The 15000-nt window shown below is 40.8% G+C and overlaps 2 protein-coding genes across 6 annotated transcripts in view; both read right to left on the bottom strand.

Annotated features, from left to right (window-relative positions):
* The window catches only part of LOC135098235 (uncharacterized), a 3210-nt gene extending 1321 nt beyond the window's left edge, over window positions 1-1889 (bottom strand). The window contains 5 exon segments of the mRNA XM_064000494.1: window positions 1-59; window positions 391-537; window positions 539-655; window positions 991-1209; window positions 1731-1889. The exon segment at window positions 1-59 is cut by the window's left edge and continues 1321 nt beyond it. Coding sequence (XP_063856564.1) covers window positions 1-59; window positions 391-537; window positions 539-655; window positions 991-1209; window positions 1731-1889 — 701 coding nt within the window.
* Window positions 1890-4976: 3087 nt separating this feature from the next.
* The window catches only part of LOC135098228 (coiled-coil domain-containing protein AGAP005037-like), a 53405-nt gene continuing 43381 nt past the window's right edge, over window positions 4977-15000 (bottom strand). For 3 of the 5 annotated variants that reach the window (XM_064000481.1, XM_064000484.1, XM_064000483.1), the window contains 3 exons: window positions 6620-6773; window positions 5954-6076; window positions 4987-5770 (listed from right to left, as the gene is read on the bottom strand). In XM_064000481.1, coding sequence (XP_063856551.1) covers window positions 5659-5770; window positions 5954-6076; window positions 6620-6773 — 389 coding nt within the window. In that variant the 3' untranslated portion in view covers window positions 4987-5658. Of the gene's footprint in view, window positions 5771-5953; window positions 6077-6619; window positions 6774-15000 lie in introns of all 5 variants that reach the window. The other 2 variants (XM_064000486.1, XM_064000485.1) reach the window with 2 other exon arrangements.

The following is a 15000-nucleotide window of genomic DNA, read 5'->3' as shown; positions in this document are numbered from 1 at the left end:
TGGGGTGGAATGGGAGAGGCTGGGATGCACTGGGAGAGGCTGGGATACACTGGGAGAGGCTGGGAGGAAGGAGAGAAGCATAGAATTTAATTATTTATTAATTTTTTTAATTTTCTCTCTTCGTCACACAAAAAAAAATTCTCTCTCTCTCTTTCTCTCATACACACTAAAATACACTCTTTCTCTTTCTCTCTTGCATCACAACAGACAAACACTCTCTCTTTCTCTCACACACACTTAAATACACTCTTTCTCTCTCTTGCATTAGAACAGACAAACTCTCTCTCTCTTACACACACACACACACACACACACACACACACACACACACACAAACATTCTCTCCCACAAAAATACCCCAACACACACCCCTGCCCCCCCCACACCCACCTTCTTAACTTCAAAGAGACCAGCCTGCGTGCCAACATCGGACTCCTTCAGCTCCTCAGTGTGATTACAGATGGTTGCCCCACAAGCCCTTGCCAACCTGTTGTTGTCGCTCTTCTTGACGCGACGGAGGCAGGTCACGCCAGCTTTTTACCAGGTAGTGCTGGGCCAGGTCACTTACGCCTTTCTCTGTGATGACCACGTCGGGTCGCAGGGCCAGGATGTCAGCGCAGAGTTCCTTGACGTGCTCCTCCTCGATTTGTAGGAGCTGGGTCAAAGGTCAGGTCGTTAGGTTAGGTTAGGTTAGGTTGGGGTATATGTGCTCTCTCTCTCTCTCTCTCTCTCTCTTAGATGAAAAAAGATAATTTTCTTTGTTACATAAATACAAGTTCTCTTTCTCTCTCTCTCCCCTTAAAAAAATAAATAAATAATTTTCTCTTTCACACAAAAACAAACAAATTCTCTCTTTTTTCTCTCTCTCACACACACAAGAACAAACTCTTTCTCTCTCTCTCACACACATACACACACACACACAAACACAACAAACAAACAAGCAAACAAACAAAACATTCCCTCCCTCTCTCTCTCTGTCTCTCTCACCCTCGTAAAGTCCGTCTCAGCAGTCATTTCCACCGAAGTCTGGCTCTCGCCCTTCTTGTACTCCAGCGGGCAGTCAAGGAGAATGATACGAGGATTGTCTACTTTCCTGCTCATCTTTGCATGCAACACATCCTTGTTTATCATGATCCCGTCCAGCACACAGCTCTCTTCAATGGCTCCTCCCGGGATCTGTGGGGGTTCGAGGGGGTCAGCGGGGGTCTGGGGGTGTGTGGCACGGGTGTGTGAAGGGGTCTAGGGGTGTCTGGTGGGGTATGCAGGTGTAGAAGGGGTGTTTTTTTTTTGGCGTTTTTGTTGAATTTGTTTTTAATTGATTTCTCTCTCTCTCTCTCTCTCTCTCTCTCTCTCTCTCTCTCTCTCTCTCTCTCTCTCACACACACACACACCTCTCTCCCATACCTCCCCAATCTACAAACCTCCCCTCCTCCAGGACCCCCAGTAGGACAGAGGTAGAGGGAGAGGGGATAAGAGGTCATTAGAGGGTCATTTAAGGGTCATTTTGGGGCGTTTTTTATGGTTTAAACAGAAAAAAATAAAAAATTACACTTAAAATTTTCACATCTACAAACCTCTCTGCCCAGGGCCACCAGCAGGGGAGAGGAGAGAGGGGGGGAGGAGGGAAGAGGTCATTAGGGTCACTTAAGGGTCACTTCAACAATTTAAACATAAAAATACATAAAAAAAACTTAAAAATTTAACATCCTGCAATTTTCCTCTCCAACAGCTCCTCTCCGTGCCCCCCCAGCCCTACCACAGCCCCCCAAGTACCTGAGGGTGTCTTTAAGGGCCTCCAGAGCATGGTCGAGGGCCTGTCTGTACCCCTGAATGATGATAAGCGGATGCATGTTCTGCTCCAGGTACTGCTCAGCCACCGCCAGCATCTCCCCTGCCAGGATCACCACACTGCTTGTTCCGTCACCCACATGAGGGAATGGTGGGGTGGTGAGGGGGGGTGAGGGGGGGTAAGGGTGTGTGAAGGGGTTTAGTTTTTTTTTTTTTTTTTTTAATGTAGGAAGGACACTGGCCAAGGGCAACAAAAATCTAATAAAAAAAAATGCCCACTGAAATGCCAGTCCCAAAAAAGGGTCAAAGCAGTGGTCAAAAATTGATGAATAAGTGTCTTGAAACCTCCCTCTTGAAGGAATTCAAGTCATAGGAAGATGGAAATACAGAAGCAGGCAGGGAGTTCAGAGTTTACCAGAGAAAGGGATGAATGATTGAGAATAGTGGTTAGTTCTTGCATTAGAGAGGTGGACAGAATAGGGGTGAGAGAAAGAAGAAAGTGTTGTGCAGCGAGGCCGTGGGATAAGAGGAGGCATGCAATGTAATTAGCAAAGATCAGAAGAGCAATTAGCATGAAAATAGCAGTAGAAGACAGCTAGAGATGCAACATTGCGGCGATGAGAAAGAGGCTGAATACAATCAGTTAGAGGAGAGGAATTGATGAGATGAAAAGCTTTTGATTCCACCTTGTCTAAAAGAGCAGTATGAGTGGAACCCCCCAGACATGTGAAGCATACTCCATACATGGACGGATAAGGCCCTTGTACAGGGGGGTGGTAAGAAAAACTGGCGGAGACGTCTCAGAATGCCCAACTTCATAGAAGCTGTTTTAGCTAGAGATGAGGTGTGAAGTTTCCAGTTCAGATTATAAGTAAAGGATAGACTGAGGATGTTCAGTGTAGAAGAGGGGGACAGTTGAGTGTCATTCAAGAAGAGGGGATAGTTGTCTGGAAAGTTGTGTTGAGTTGATAGATGGAGGAATTGAGTTTTTGAGGCATTGAACAATACCAAGTTTGCTCTGCCCCAAGCAGAAATTTTAGAAAGATCAGAAGTCAGGCATCCTGTGGCTTCCCTGCATGAACTGTTTACTTCCTGAAGGGTTGGACGTCTATGAAAAGACGTGGAGAAGTGCAGGGTGGTATCATCAGCGTAGGAGTGGATAGGACAGGAAGTTTGGTTTAGAAGGTCATTGATGAATAATGACAAGAGAATAAAATAGTCAGAAAGGAAACGTGAGATGAAGTTACAGAGAGAAGGATAGAAGTTGTCGGAGGGTAGTCTGGAAATGAAAGCTTTGTGCCAGACTCTATCAAAAGCTTTTGATATGTCCAAGGCAACAGCAAAAGTTTCACCAAAATCTCTAAAAGAGGATGACCAAGACTCAGCAAGGAAAGCCAGAAGATCACCAGTAGAGCGTCCTTGACGGAACCCATACTGGCGATCAGATAGTAGGCTGTGAAGTGATAGATGTTTAAGAATCTTCCTGTTGAGGATAGATTCAAAAACTTTAGATAGGCAGGAAATTAAAGCAATAGGACGGTAGTTTGAGGGATTAGAACGGTCACCCTTTTTAGGAACAGGTTGAATGTAGGCAAACTTCCAGCAAGAAGGAAAGGTAGATGTTGACAGACAGAGCTGAAAGAGTTTGACTAGGCAAGGTGCAAGCACGGAGGCACAGTTTTGGAGAACAATAGGAGGGATCCCATCAGGTCCATAAGCCTTCCGAGGGTTTAGGCCAGCGAGGGCATGGAAAACATCATTGCGAAGAACTTTAATACGTGGCATGAAGTAGTCAGAGGGTGGAGGAGAGGGAGGAACAAGCCCAGAATCGTCTAAAGTAGAGTTTTTAGCAAAGGTTTGAGCGAAGAGTTCAGCTTTAGAAATAGATGTGATAGCAGTGGAGCCATCTGGTTGAAATAGAGGAGGGAAAGAAGAAGAAGCAAAGTTATTGGAGATATTTTTGGCTAGATGCCAGAAATCATGAGGGGAGTTAGATATTGAAAGGTTTTGACATTTTCTGTTAATGAAGGAGTTTTTGGCTAGTTGGAGAACAGACTTGGCATGGTTCTGGGCAGAAATATAAAGTGCATGAGATTCTGGTGATGGAAGGCTTAAGTACCTTTTGTGGGCCACCTCTCTATCATGTATAGCACGAGAACAAGCTGTGTTAAACCAAGGTTTAGAAGGTTTAGGACGAGAAAAAGAGTGAGGAATGTACGCCTCCATGCCAGACACTATCACCTCTGTTATGCGCTCAGCACACAAAGACGGGTCTCTGACACAGAAGCAGTAGTCATTCCAAGGAAAATCAGCAAAATACCTCCTCAGGTCACCCCAACTAGCAGAGGCAAAACGCCAGAGGCACCTTCGCTTAGGGGGATCCTGAGGAGGGATTGGAGCGATAGGACAAGATAAAGATATGAGATTGTGATCGGAGGAGCCCAACGGAGAAGAAAGGGTGACAGCATGAGCAGAAGGATTAGAGGTAAGGAAAAGGTCAAGAATGTTGGGCGTATCTCCAAGATGGTCAGGAATACGAGTAGGGTGTTGCACCAATTGCTCTAGGTCATGGAGGATAGCAAAGTTGTAGGCTAGTTCACCAGGATGGTCAGTGAAGGGAGAGGAAAGCCAAAGCTGGTGGTGAACATTGAAGTCTCCAAGAATGGAGATCTCTGCAAAAGGGAAGAGGGTCAGAATGTGCTCCACTTTGGAAGTTAAGTAGTCAAAGAATTTCTTATAGTCAGAGGAGTTAGGTGAGAGGTATACAGCACAGATAAATTTAGTATGAGAGTGACTCTGTAGTCGTAGCCAGATGGTGGAAAACTCGCAAGATTCAAGAGCATGGGCACGAGAGCAGGTTAAGTCATTGCACACATAAACGCAGCATCCAGCTTTGGATCGAAAATGAGGATAGAGAAAGTAGGAGGGAACAGAAAAGGGGCTACTGTCAGTTGCCTCAGACACCTGAGTTTCAGTGAGGAAAAGATGAGGTTTATAAGAGGAGAGGTGGTGTTCTACAGATTGAAAATTAGATCTTAGACCGTGAATGTTGCACAAGTTAATGAAGAAAAAGTTGAAGGGGGTGTCAAGACACTTACAGTCGTCAACAGAAAGGCAGTCCGACCTGGGGACATTTATGGTCCCCTCTCCAGATGGGGACTCCGAGGCTGGTGTAGGAGTCGCCATGATGATTTTAAAATTTTTGAGTGAAGGGTGTGTGTGTTATTAGGTGCTTGTAGTTTTGTGTGGAGGAAGAGAGTTGTCTTTAGAGGGCAGGCTGTGACTGCCCCCTTGTGTTGTGAGACACAAAGGGAAACGTTCAGTGAGGTCACAGCTGGGTTTAATGGTAAGTTCACAGCACCCACTGAACAGTGCTTTAGACCTCACTGGGAGTAATTATTGTTTCGGCAGGTGTCTACTGCCTCCTCCTTACTATTACTACTACTACTACTACTACTACTACTAATAATAATAATAATTTTATCTTCATCTACAGACATTCACAGGTTAATCTAAGGAAATTTGAGCCCATCTACCTGTCTACTTATCAACCTGTCCACTTATCTATCTACAGTATATCAACCTATCCATTTATCTATTAATCTTTTCCATTTCCATCCCACATCCCTATCTATCCATCTCTCAACCACTCCATTTATTTATCAGGCTTTTCTTCTTACTTCCTCACTTCTTACCCCTCTCCCAGTCCACCCCTCCACCCCTCCACTTGTTTATCACTCTTCCCTACTCACTTCCTTACTTCCTACCCCTCTCCCAGTCCACCCATCCACCCTTCAACTTGTTTATCACTCTTCCCTACTCACTTCCTTACTTCCTACCCCTCTCCCAGTCCACCCCTCCACTGCCTCACCTTGACCTAGAAAGGATAAGTGCCATGTTTTTCACATCTGACATGTTGACACGGAGTCGCCGGTTGATTACGTTGTTCCGCAGTTCCTCCACTTTCAACTCCAGGTCACTGCAATACATGGAAGACTTAGGAACACTCACCAACACACTAAACACTAAGCAATATTCAATGGGGATGACTCACAGCTACTCAGGCTTACTCTGACTTTAAGCATTACTTCTGTTAACTGTTTTGTATCACAGTGAAGGGGCTAAGTGCAAAGCCTTGCCACACCCACAAGTCCCTACATACCAGAGGTCCTTGTCCAGCTTGTTCATGTCCTGCCGGTAAGATGCCTCCTCCCGCTGTATCCTCGCCCTCTCGGCATCCGAGGTGCCTTGCAGTAAGCTCTCTTCATTAGACTGAAGCACCGACCTGAGGAAGCAACACTGCCTTATTCTCTCCTCTCCTTCATTTTCTTATTGAGAGACACTGTTATTTTTCTTTGTTTGTCTCTCATTTTCTTAATTTTTGGGGCTTTTTTCTTATACTTTGGGTGAGAAGAAGAGAGGTCATGATGCACACACACACACACACACACACACACACACACACACACACACACACACACACACACACATGAGAGAAAAAGCAAATAATATGAAATAAACAAAGAATGAAAGAAAATGAAGAACAGAAGAAGAGAGAAGGTTAAGAGGAAAACAAAGAATAAGAGAATAAGCCAAAGAATAAGGAAAAAGGCTAAAGAATAAGATAAAAAGGCAAAAAAAAAATGAAGAAAAGAAAAGAGCATTAAAAGAAAATCAAAGAATGACAGAATGAGACAAAAAAAAAAAGAGAAAAAAACAAAGAATAAGAAAAAGTAAAATAAAAAAACAGAAAAGGGAAAAAAAAACATTTACAAGGGGAAACCAAAGAAAATGGAGCAGAAAAAAATATTAACAAGGGGTGACTTACGTAATCTTGCTGATAGTGTCCCTAAGTAACTCCTTCATAGTAAGAGCATTGGCCTGGGAAGTCTTGCAGAGGTTCCTGACGTCAGTGCGCAGTTCCTTAGCCTTCTTCTGCAGCACCCTCAGCTGGTTGTACACCTCAGGGGAGAGCCGCAGGTCTGTAAGCGGGAAAGGTGAGAGGGGCGGCCATGATGACAATATTATGAGATTGTGAGTTCTTGCATTTTCCTGATTTTCCTGTTTTTTTTTATTTTTTTCTCCTAGAGATAAGAATAAGGATTTATTTATTTATTTTTTTTTTTTACTAAAGATGGTGTTTTTTTGTGTTTTCTTGTATTTTTTTCTATTTGTTCTTTTGTTTATGTTTTTGTTTTTGTTTTCCTGTTTTGTCTTATTTGTTTTCATTAAAGATGATACTTTTTGGTGTTTTCTCTCTGTTTCCAGTAAAGATTTTTTTTGTGTGTGTTTTTCCTGTTTTTCCTGTCTGTTTTCACTAAAGATGATGTTTTTTTTTGCATTTTCCTGTCTGTTTTCCTTAGGCTTGCTGACACACTAAGATGTATATAAGAGAAATAAATAAAAGTTGTATGTACGTATATGAATATTCTTATACCTCACAATATTCTATTGTCACTCTGAAACTTAAAAATCTTCCCAAATATCAATGAAGTTTCGACACACTAGAGTATCTGACAAATATATAATGATCTTTTAACTTATATATATTTCCATTATTCAACTTGCATCTTCCTACATAGCCATTATATTTCCCTCTAGACATATCACTCCTTCACAGAACCATAATCAAACAAACGTATATGAATACTTATTTCCTCCAGACACATCAATCCATCACTAAACCATACCATACCTTCCTATACCATCACTCCTTCACTAAAACCATAACAAAAATATCAACAAACTAAAGTGGCTTCTAATGTGGTGCGGGTTTAGTGGAAGCAAAAAAACACGCCACACAGCACAAGATAAACACCTACTGGAAACTCAAGCCACACAAACACCCTTAAAAAATACACATTAAATTTCCTCATCAGATAAACCTAACCTATCACTAAGCAAACCTATAGATGAAGTACTTCTATATACCAATAATAACACTTGTAGCCTCCCTTATGCTCCCTCACACACCTTACAACTATTAACACAGCATAGGGGAGTGTGAGGAAGAGCATATATCACCACTATACACCCTCCCTCATGCTCCCTCATACACTTCAGGCCTGTATCCTAAACACTTCAGCACCACACCTCCACTACTTTCAAAGGGCTCTAGTTGAAGTTATTATTATTTTTTTTTTCAGTTTTAATAATTCTGGTGACAGATTTAATGAGATTTCTGCATTATCAACAGGAGAAATCTGGTTAAGGAGAAACCTGGTTGAGAACCTGGTTAATCATCTCTGTAGCTTTGGAAACAGTCGTGGTGAGAGCAAAACATTTTGGAAGTGTTTTTATGATTCTAGCAAAAGCTTAATGAGATTTGTATACTTTGAACAGGAAAACACACTCTTGAGAATCCAGTTAATCATCTCTGCAGCCTTTGAAAGTAGTTGTGGTGAGGGAGCAGAATGTTTCTGAATACAGGCTTTGGAACTAGACATGAGTAGTGTGGAGCTGGCATGGTGGCGTGTGAGGGAGGGCCAGGGGCAGGCCACCACTGAGGGGGGCTGTGGTGAGCCTGGTGGGATGAACAATGGGACAAAAATAAGGACTTACTCTCAACTTTACGATGCCTTGATGGTGGAGTTTGATGTCTAAAAGGGCTTAAAATTGGATTATGACACATTTCTTATAACATTTAGATCCTTGTAAAGATAGCTACTTTTTTTAATGTTTAGTTTTATTTAGCAATGAAATTGAGTAAATATAAGGCTAGTAGTTAATATTAACTTGCTTACATGTATAATCTTATAGTTAGTCATGCAAGATGCAGTGTGGTAGAGAGTAAACAGTGCGAGTGATGGAACGATGCCAGACTGTGTGACACAGGAGAGGCTGAGACACTCATGCACACATACACACACACACACACACACACACACACATGTACACTCACTCAAACTCATGATTACTTTCTATTTCTCTTGCTTACACACACACGCATAAACACACATCTCTTCTCTCTCTCACACACACATATAATTTCTCTCTCTCTCTCTCTCTCTCTCTCTCTCTCTCTCTCTCTCTCTCTCTCTCTCTCTCTCTCTCTCTCTCACACACACACACACACACACACACCATGCTTAAATACATAATACATCAAGAGATACATAAATAACATGAGCCTTTTCCTTGTGATTTAAATGAGGTTCAGTGCGGCTCCATTTAGTCAACCCTGCCTCACCACACTAACCTAACCTAACCACACTGCTGCTCTTGGTGTGTGTGTGTGTGCATGTGTGTGTGTGTGTGTGTGTGTGTGTGTGTGTGTGTGTGTGTGTGTGTGTGTGTGTGTGTGTGTGTGTGTGTGTGTGTGTGTGTCATACACTTCTAAGTGTTATTATTGTTATTATTGGTTCTTTGTTGTGTTTTCTTGTTTGTTGTATTAAAGTGTATGTCTGTGTGTATAATGTTGTAGTGTTTTTTGCATCTTCCTTACCCTTGTGTGTTGTTAATATTATCAAAACTCAAAACTCAAAAGGTGAAGGAAGATGAAGGCAGAATCTTTCCATTTTCTCACAGATATGAAAGTAAATAAGTTTTCATCTATGGTTCTTTATATTACAGAAATAAAAAAAATGCCAGGCATGTGCTTTAAAAGATAATATATGCTTTTTAAATTCTCTCAGTAATGTAAATTTGAAAAAAAAGCATTCATAATACAATAGAAAATAAAAGCTCAAGAAAATCCACAATATTAAGATTTTCAGACTTCTCTCAATGTAACTCAGTCCAGACACCACAGAGACAAAACAAACAAACAAACAAACACAAAACAACCTAATCACAAACCAACACACCTCTTCACCTTAAATCCTAGTCCTGACACCACAAACAAACACAAAACAAACCTAACCACACTTGCTCACAAAACAACACAAACAAACTTAACCTAACCTAACAATACATCTTTGCAAAGCACAAACACTTTTCCCTATAAGTGTGCTAGAGCCAGACTGACCCTCATGTAAAAAGCCACAAGCAGGCACCCAGAGACACCCACAGGCACCCAAACCTTGGCACTGCAGCTCTGGAGAGATGGGAGTGCCTTGAAATTGTCCACCTTCAAACAGATCTCCCATCACAGCGTCCCTACCTTGAGTGTGTGTGTGAGCGTCTTAGCCTGAAGGACTTGGCTGGACTTGTATTGCCTCAGAGGGGATGCAGAGTACAGTAAAGGGAGTTGGATTTGACACGTATGCAAGACACAGGTGTATTGTACTCAGTGTGGTGTATGCAATGCCTATCTTAGCCTTCAGGGTGCCACATGCTGGGCGCTCTGTTCGTGCTGCCTTGTACTGGCACTGTGTTCTTAGATGGAGTTTAGTTATTGCTTGAGGTTGTTGAGATTGGGAATTTGCAAATAAACAGACAGAACTGATCTTTTCATAGCAACACTGGAAAAAGTTACCCTTGAAATTGAAAAAAAAGTTGTAAGATCTCTTTCACAACAACAGAAAAAAATAATCCAAGAAACTGTAAGAAAATAAACTGGTTTGTAATGATGTCTGTGTGGCACCACTGCGGGCCACACGAACAGCAGAGTGCCAAGTGTATGTGAGCCCTGGAAGGCACTGGTGGTACCATGGCATTGCAGGGCTGGGGAAGGTGGGGGTGTGTGGGCACCTTAACAGTACAACCTCATCACATACATGGACAAGGAGATGAATGCACACACACACACACACACACACACACACACACACACACACACACACACACACACACACACACACACACACACACACATACACACACACCATGTACACACAAACCCTGTTGTGCATGGAGACCGGCATACACAGACAAATACACAAACACACACACACACATACACACACACACACACACACACACACACAGACAACTATCACTAGTGCTAATTTCCCACAGGCGCTAAATGGCGGGAAAAAATAATGAAATCAGCATTGCGTTCTAAAAATATGCTAGAAACTTTCCTTGCATGGACAATAAATTTCTGAGCAACGGGCCAGGCAAGACTAGAACTGGGTGGGGGTCGGGGCTGTATTGGGGATCACAGTTGGGGAGAAGTTGTTGCTTTGGGGATAATTGGGGAATGGGGGAATGGGGAAAGCTCCACATTGTAAGTTAAACTAATATTCAGTGCCCCTTCCTCATCGCTTCACATTTTGGGGTTGGGAGTTGGGGAGGCGAGGGGCTCGGAAGGGGTCTGTACTGTTCTGGGAGACTTAGTGGGGAGATGGGGCTGTGGGGGGTTTGGGGGGGAATGTGTATGTTTGTATTTATCTGTTTGTTGTGTACAGGGCCTGAGATTTACTCTTGTGCCCTTGTATTTATATATTTGTCTGTTTTTTTTATTTTTTTTTATTTCTACTATTATTTGTTATATTTATCTTCAACCCTCTAAGTGTGATTGCTGTTCTATATTCTCATTGAAGCTGAGACTGCATGATTTTATTAAGCTTTATGTGTGCTGCCTTCAAATCAGCAAGCTGTGCTGTGTCAAGAAAATATTTTGACCTAAAAGTGCCTAGTAAGATTAATAAGTTCCAATAAAGTACCCAGATTTCAAGGGTTAAAACTATAAATATTTCTTACACACACACAGTTTCATCAGTCAACACATTCGTCATCATTTATTATCATCATTTATTATCATCTTAAAGCTCTGCATCATCAGCAAATGCATTCATTAAGTTTGTTTCAATACTAGTCTCTCTATGACTGACATATCAAGAACATTACTGGAGCTAACACTGATCCTTGTGGGACTCCATTTATTAATTTCCATCAGAGTAAGTGTTTTTCTCTAAGTATTGTTCTCATTTCTCTAATGTCCAAAAAATCTCATCCACTCCAGTAGTTTTCACTTAATATCTCTTATGTGTTGTAAATTTCCCATCTCACTGTATTGTGTGGTGCTCAACTGAATGCCTTCTTGAAATGTTTTGCTTTTCAGAGTGTCACGGCCTGAGTCTAGTGTTGGTGAGGGCGCCACACATACACATACGTATGTACACACAAAACACTCAGCAAGGCAGTGTGACATAAACATTCCATGGTGAAGGAGAAATTGTGCTGCCTATGTTGCCTGCGTTGCTGTGTTGCTTTGTGAGGTGTGTGTGTGTGTGTGTGTGTGTGTGTGTGTGTGTGTGTGTGTGTGTGTGTGTGTGTGTGTGTGTGTGTGTGTGTGTGTGTGTGTGTGTGTGTGTGTGTGTGTGTGTGTGTGTGTGTGTGTGTGTGTTTGTTTACGTAATTGTATATTTATACATATTTGTAAACATGTGTACACTGTCTGCTGTCACCATATCTTCATTTGAGTCACTCCAAAAATCCATTAGTTCAATGTGGGAGGCTGGTTCTTGATATCACTTGAACATATAGCTTTCTTTATCATATTTGTGTGTCTGTGTGTCAGTGTGTGTGGGTGTGTGTGAGAGAGTTAGAGATCGAGTGGTGTTCTTGAAGCTTTGTTCTCTCACCACAATTGTTTCTCAAGGCCAGAGAGACTGTTTGTCAGGTTCTAATGGTGTTTCTTCATTGTTTTGCTCTAAATAAGGAATGTGAGGGCGAACTTATTCATACAATATCAAATGAATGAAAGAAGCAACAGATTTTTTTTGTATGTACCAATTTTGGATCTGGCATAAAAAGCAATCTAAATGAAACTGAAATAATAGTAGATTTTGAAATAATATATACCAATTCTGGACTTGAAACATAAGGAAATATGCACGATGAAACTTAAATAATGGTGGATTTCAAAATAATATCTTTAAAATTTCTCTTCACAGGAAAGCAAATTCTTGACATGCTGAAAAGATAAAAATAAATAAATAAAGCTGGCTTATTGCAAAAAGGAAACATCTGGCTTATTCAAAAGCAAGAAAGGAAAGAAAGAAAAAGCTTATTCCCATAAAGACAAAGAACAAATTAGGAAAAAATGCACAATCATAAATATTCCTTAAAATAAATCTTAAATCTTTGAACAAAACTATAACCTTAAAAACTAAAGGAAAACATGCAAAGGAAATATAACTAATATGTATACAATAAGATGCACAAGATAAAAAATAAATAGAGAAAGAAAGAAAGAAAATAGTTAAAACAGAAATCAAATCAAATCAAAGTAAATAAAAAAAAATAAATATATAAATGAAAAAATAGGAAATAAAATGAAAAACATGACACTTCCTTATGAAACTTACAAAAAAAATATAAACAAATAAACTGATACAACAAAAAATATATGTAAAAAAAAAATATAAATATATATACCAAAAACAGCAAGAAAAATAAAAAAGAAGCAAAGAAATAAAAAAAAAAAGAAAATGTAAAAAAGAAAAAAAGAAAAAGAAAGAAAAAAAATACACATGCATTCTAGTGTGTACAGCATTTGCTTGTGTATGTATACGTCAATATTTACACAGCTATTCCCATGTGCATATGGAAGGTGCACATGGAGGTGGTGGGGGTGGTTGTGTGTGCGCTTATGACTGTTCTCTTATGCAGTATGATGCTGCTATCTTAGTCAGGTCTTGTGTCTACTGAGGAGGAGGAGGAGGAGGAGGAGGAGGAGGAGGAGGAGGACTGAGTAACTGATTAAAACTTGAAGCTATATTAACAAGGACTGTGGAGGAGGAGGAATACAAAGGAATACAAAGGAAAGAACAGACAGCAACAGCCCTACTGGGCCTAACGAGGCTGTCTGTGTGTCTATTCTACCACTACCACTACAGATTCTAAGAGTTAGAGGATGGAGGACACTAGAGATCAAGGAAGGAAAAACAGGAGAGTATAGGGAGGAGGAAAGGCTAAGATGTGATAGGAAAGGATGAAAGAGAAATTATACTATTCACTACACTAACTAACTAAAAAAAACATTTTATGTAGGCGCAAAGTACGTTATATGAGGGGTTGCTGCGAGGTGATTGTCCAACCTTTGTTTAAAAGTTTCTATTGTGTTACTATCGACAATATGTGCTGGGAGAGAGTTCCAGACATTTACAATTCTATTAAAGAAATAATACTTAGCCTCGTCTGATCTGAAACGCTTACCTATAATCTTGTAGCCATTATTTCGAGTGGTGTTGGAACTGTCAATGATGAGATAGTTGTTTACATTTACGTTATCAAAGCCCCGACACATCTTAAACAATTCAATTAAGTCACCTCGCATTCGCCGTTTCTCTAAACTGAACAAGTTGAGTTCCCTCAAGCGCTCCTCATAAGGCTTGTTCCGCAGTCGTGGGATCAACTTGGTAACTCTTCTTTGGACTCTCTCCAGCTTGTCTATATCTTTCCTGTAATGGGGTGACCAGAACTGGACGCAATACTCAAGTAGAGGTCGGACAAGTGTATTAAACAATGTGAGAATTACCCCTTCTGATTTGAATTCGAAAGTCCTACCAATAAACCCAACCAATTTATTTGCTGTTTTAACTACTTCCGAGCAGTGTTTACTTGACTTGAGGTCTGAGGTAATTATAACACCCAAGTCCTTTTCCTCCTTAACCTTAAGAAGCTCGGTACCGTTCATTAAGTAATCAGTGTGATCGTTGTTATTACCAATGTGCAACACTTTACATTTATCTACATTGAAGCTCATCTGCCACTTGTCTGACCAAGTGGCTAAGTGGTCAAGATCAGATTGTAATTTTCTTTTATCCTCAGACGTGACTACTTTATTCATTATTTTTGTATCATCAGCGAACTTAGATACTTTGCAGGTGAGACCCTCATCGATATCATTAACGTAAATAAGGAAAAGAACAGGGCCGAGCACTGATCCCTGTGGTACACCACTTAGAACTTCTCGCCAGTTTGAAAATTTACCATTTAAAACAACGCGCTGTTTTCTCTCAGACAGCCAGTCTTCAAGCCAATTGAGAAGTTTTCCATTTATACCATGTGACTTCAATTTAGCTAGTAGCCACTTATGGGGAACTTTGTCAAAAGCTTTTTGAAAATCTAGATACACTATATCTACTGCCTTTGTTTCGTCGTACATGGTGAAAACATCATAAAAGAAATCAAGCAGATTAGTTAGACAAGAACGTCTGTTTCGGAAGCCATGCTGCGAGTCATTGATTAAATCATTTTCCTCTAGAAAGTTCACTAAATTATTGCGAATTACTGTTTCCATTAGTTTACATACTACAGATGTAAGGCTGATAGGTCTGTAGTTACTTGGAAGTGAATTATCGCCTTTCTTTTCTATAG

This window comes from Scylla paramamosain, unplaced genomic scaffold, assembly GCF_035594125.1.
Source record: "Scylla paramamosain isolate STU-SP2022 unplaced genomic scaffold, ASM3559412v1 Contig51, whole genome shotgun sequence".
Classification (NCBI taxonomy): Eukaryota; Metazoa; Arthropoda; class Malacostraca; order Decapoda; family Portunidae; genus Scylla; species Scylla paramamosain.
This window is presented reverse-complemented; position numbering and strand designations above follow the sequence as displayed.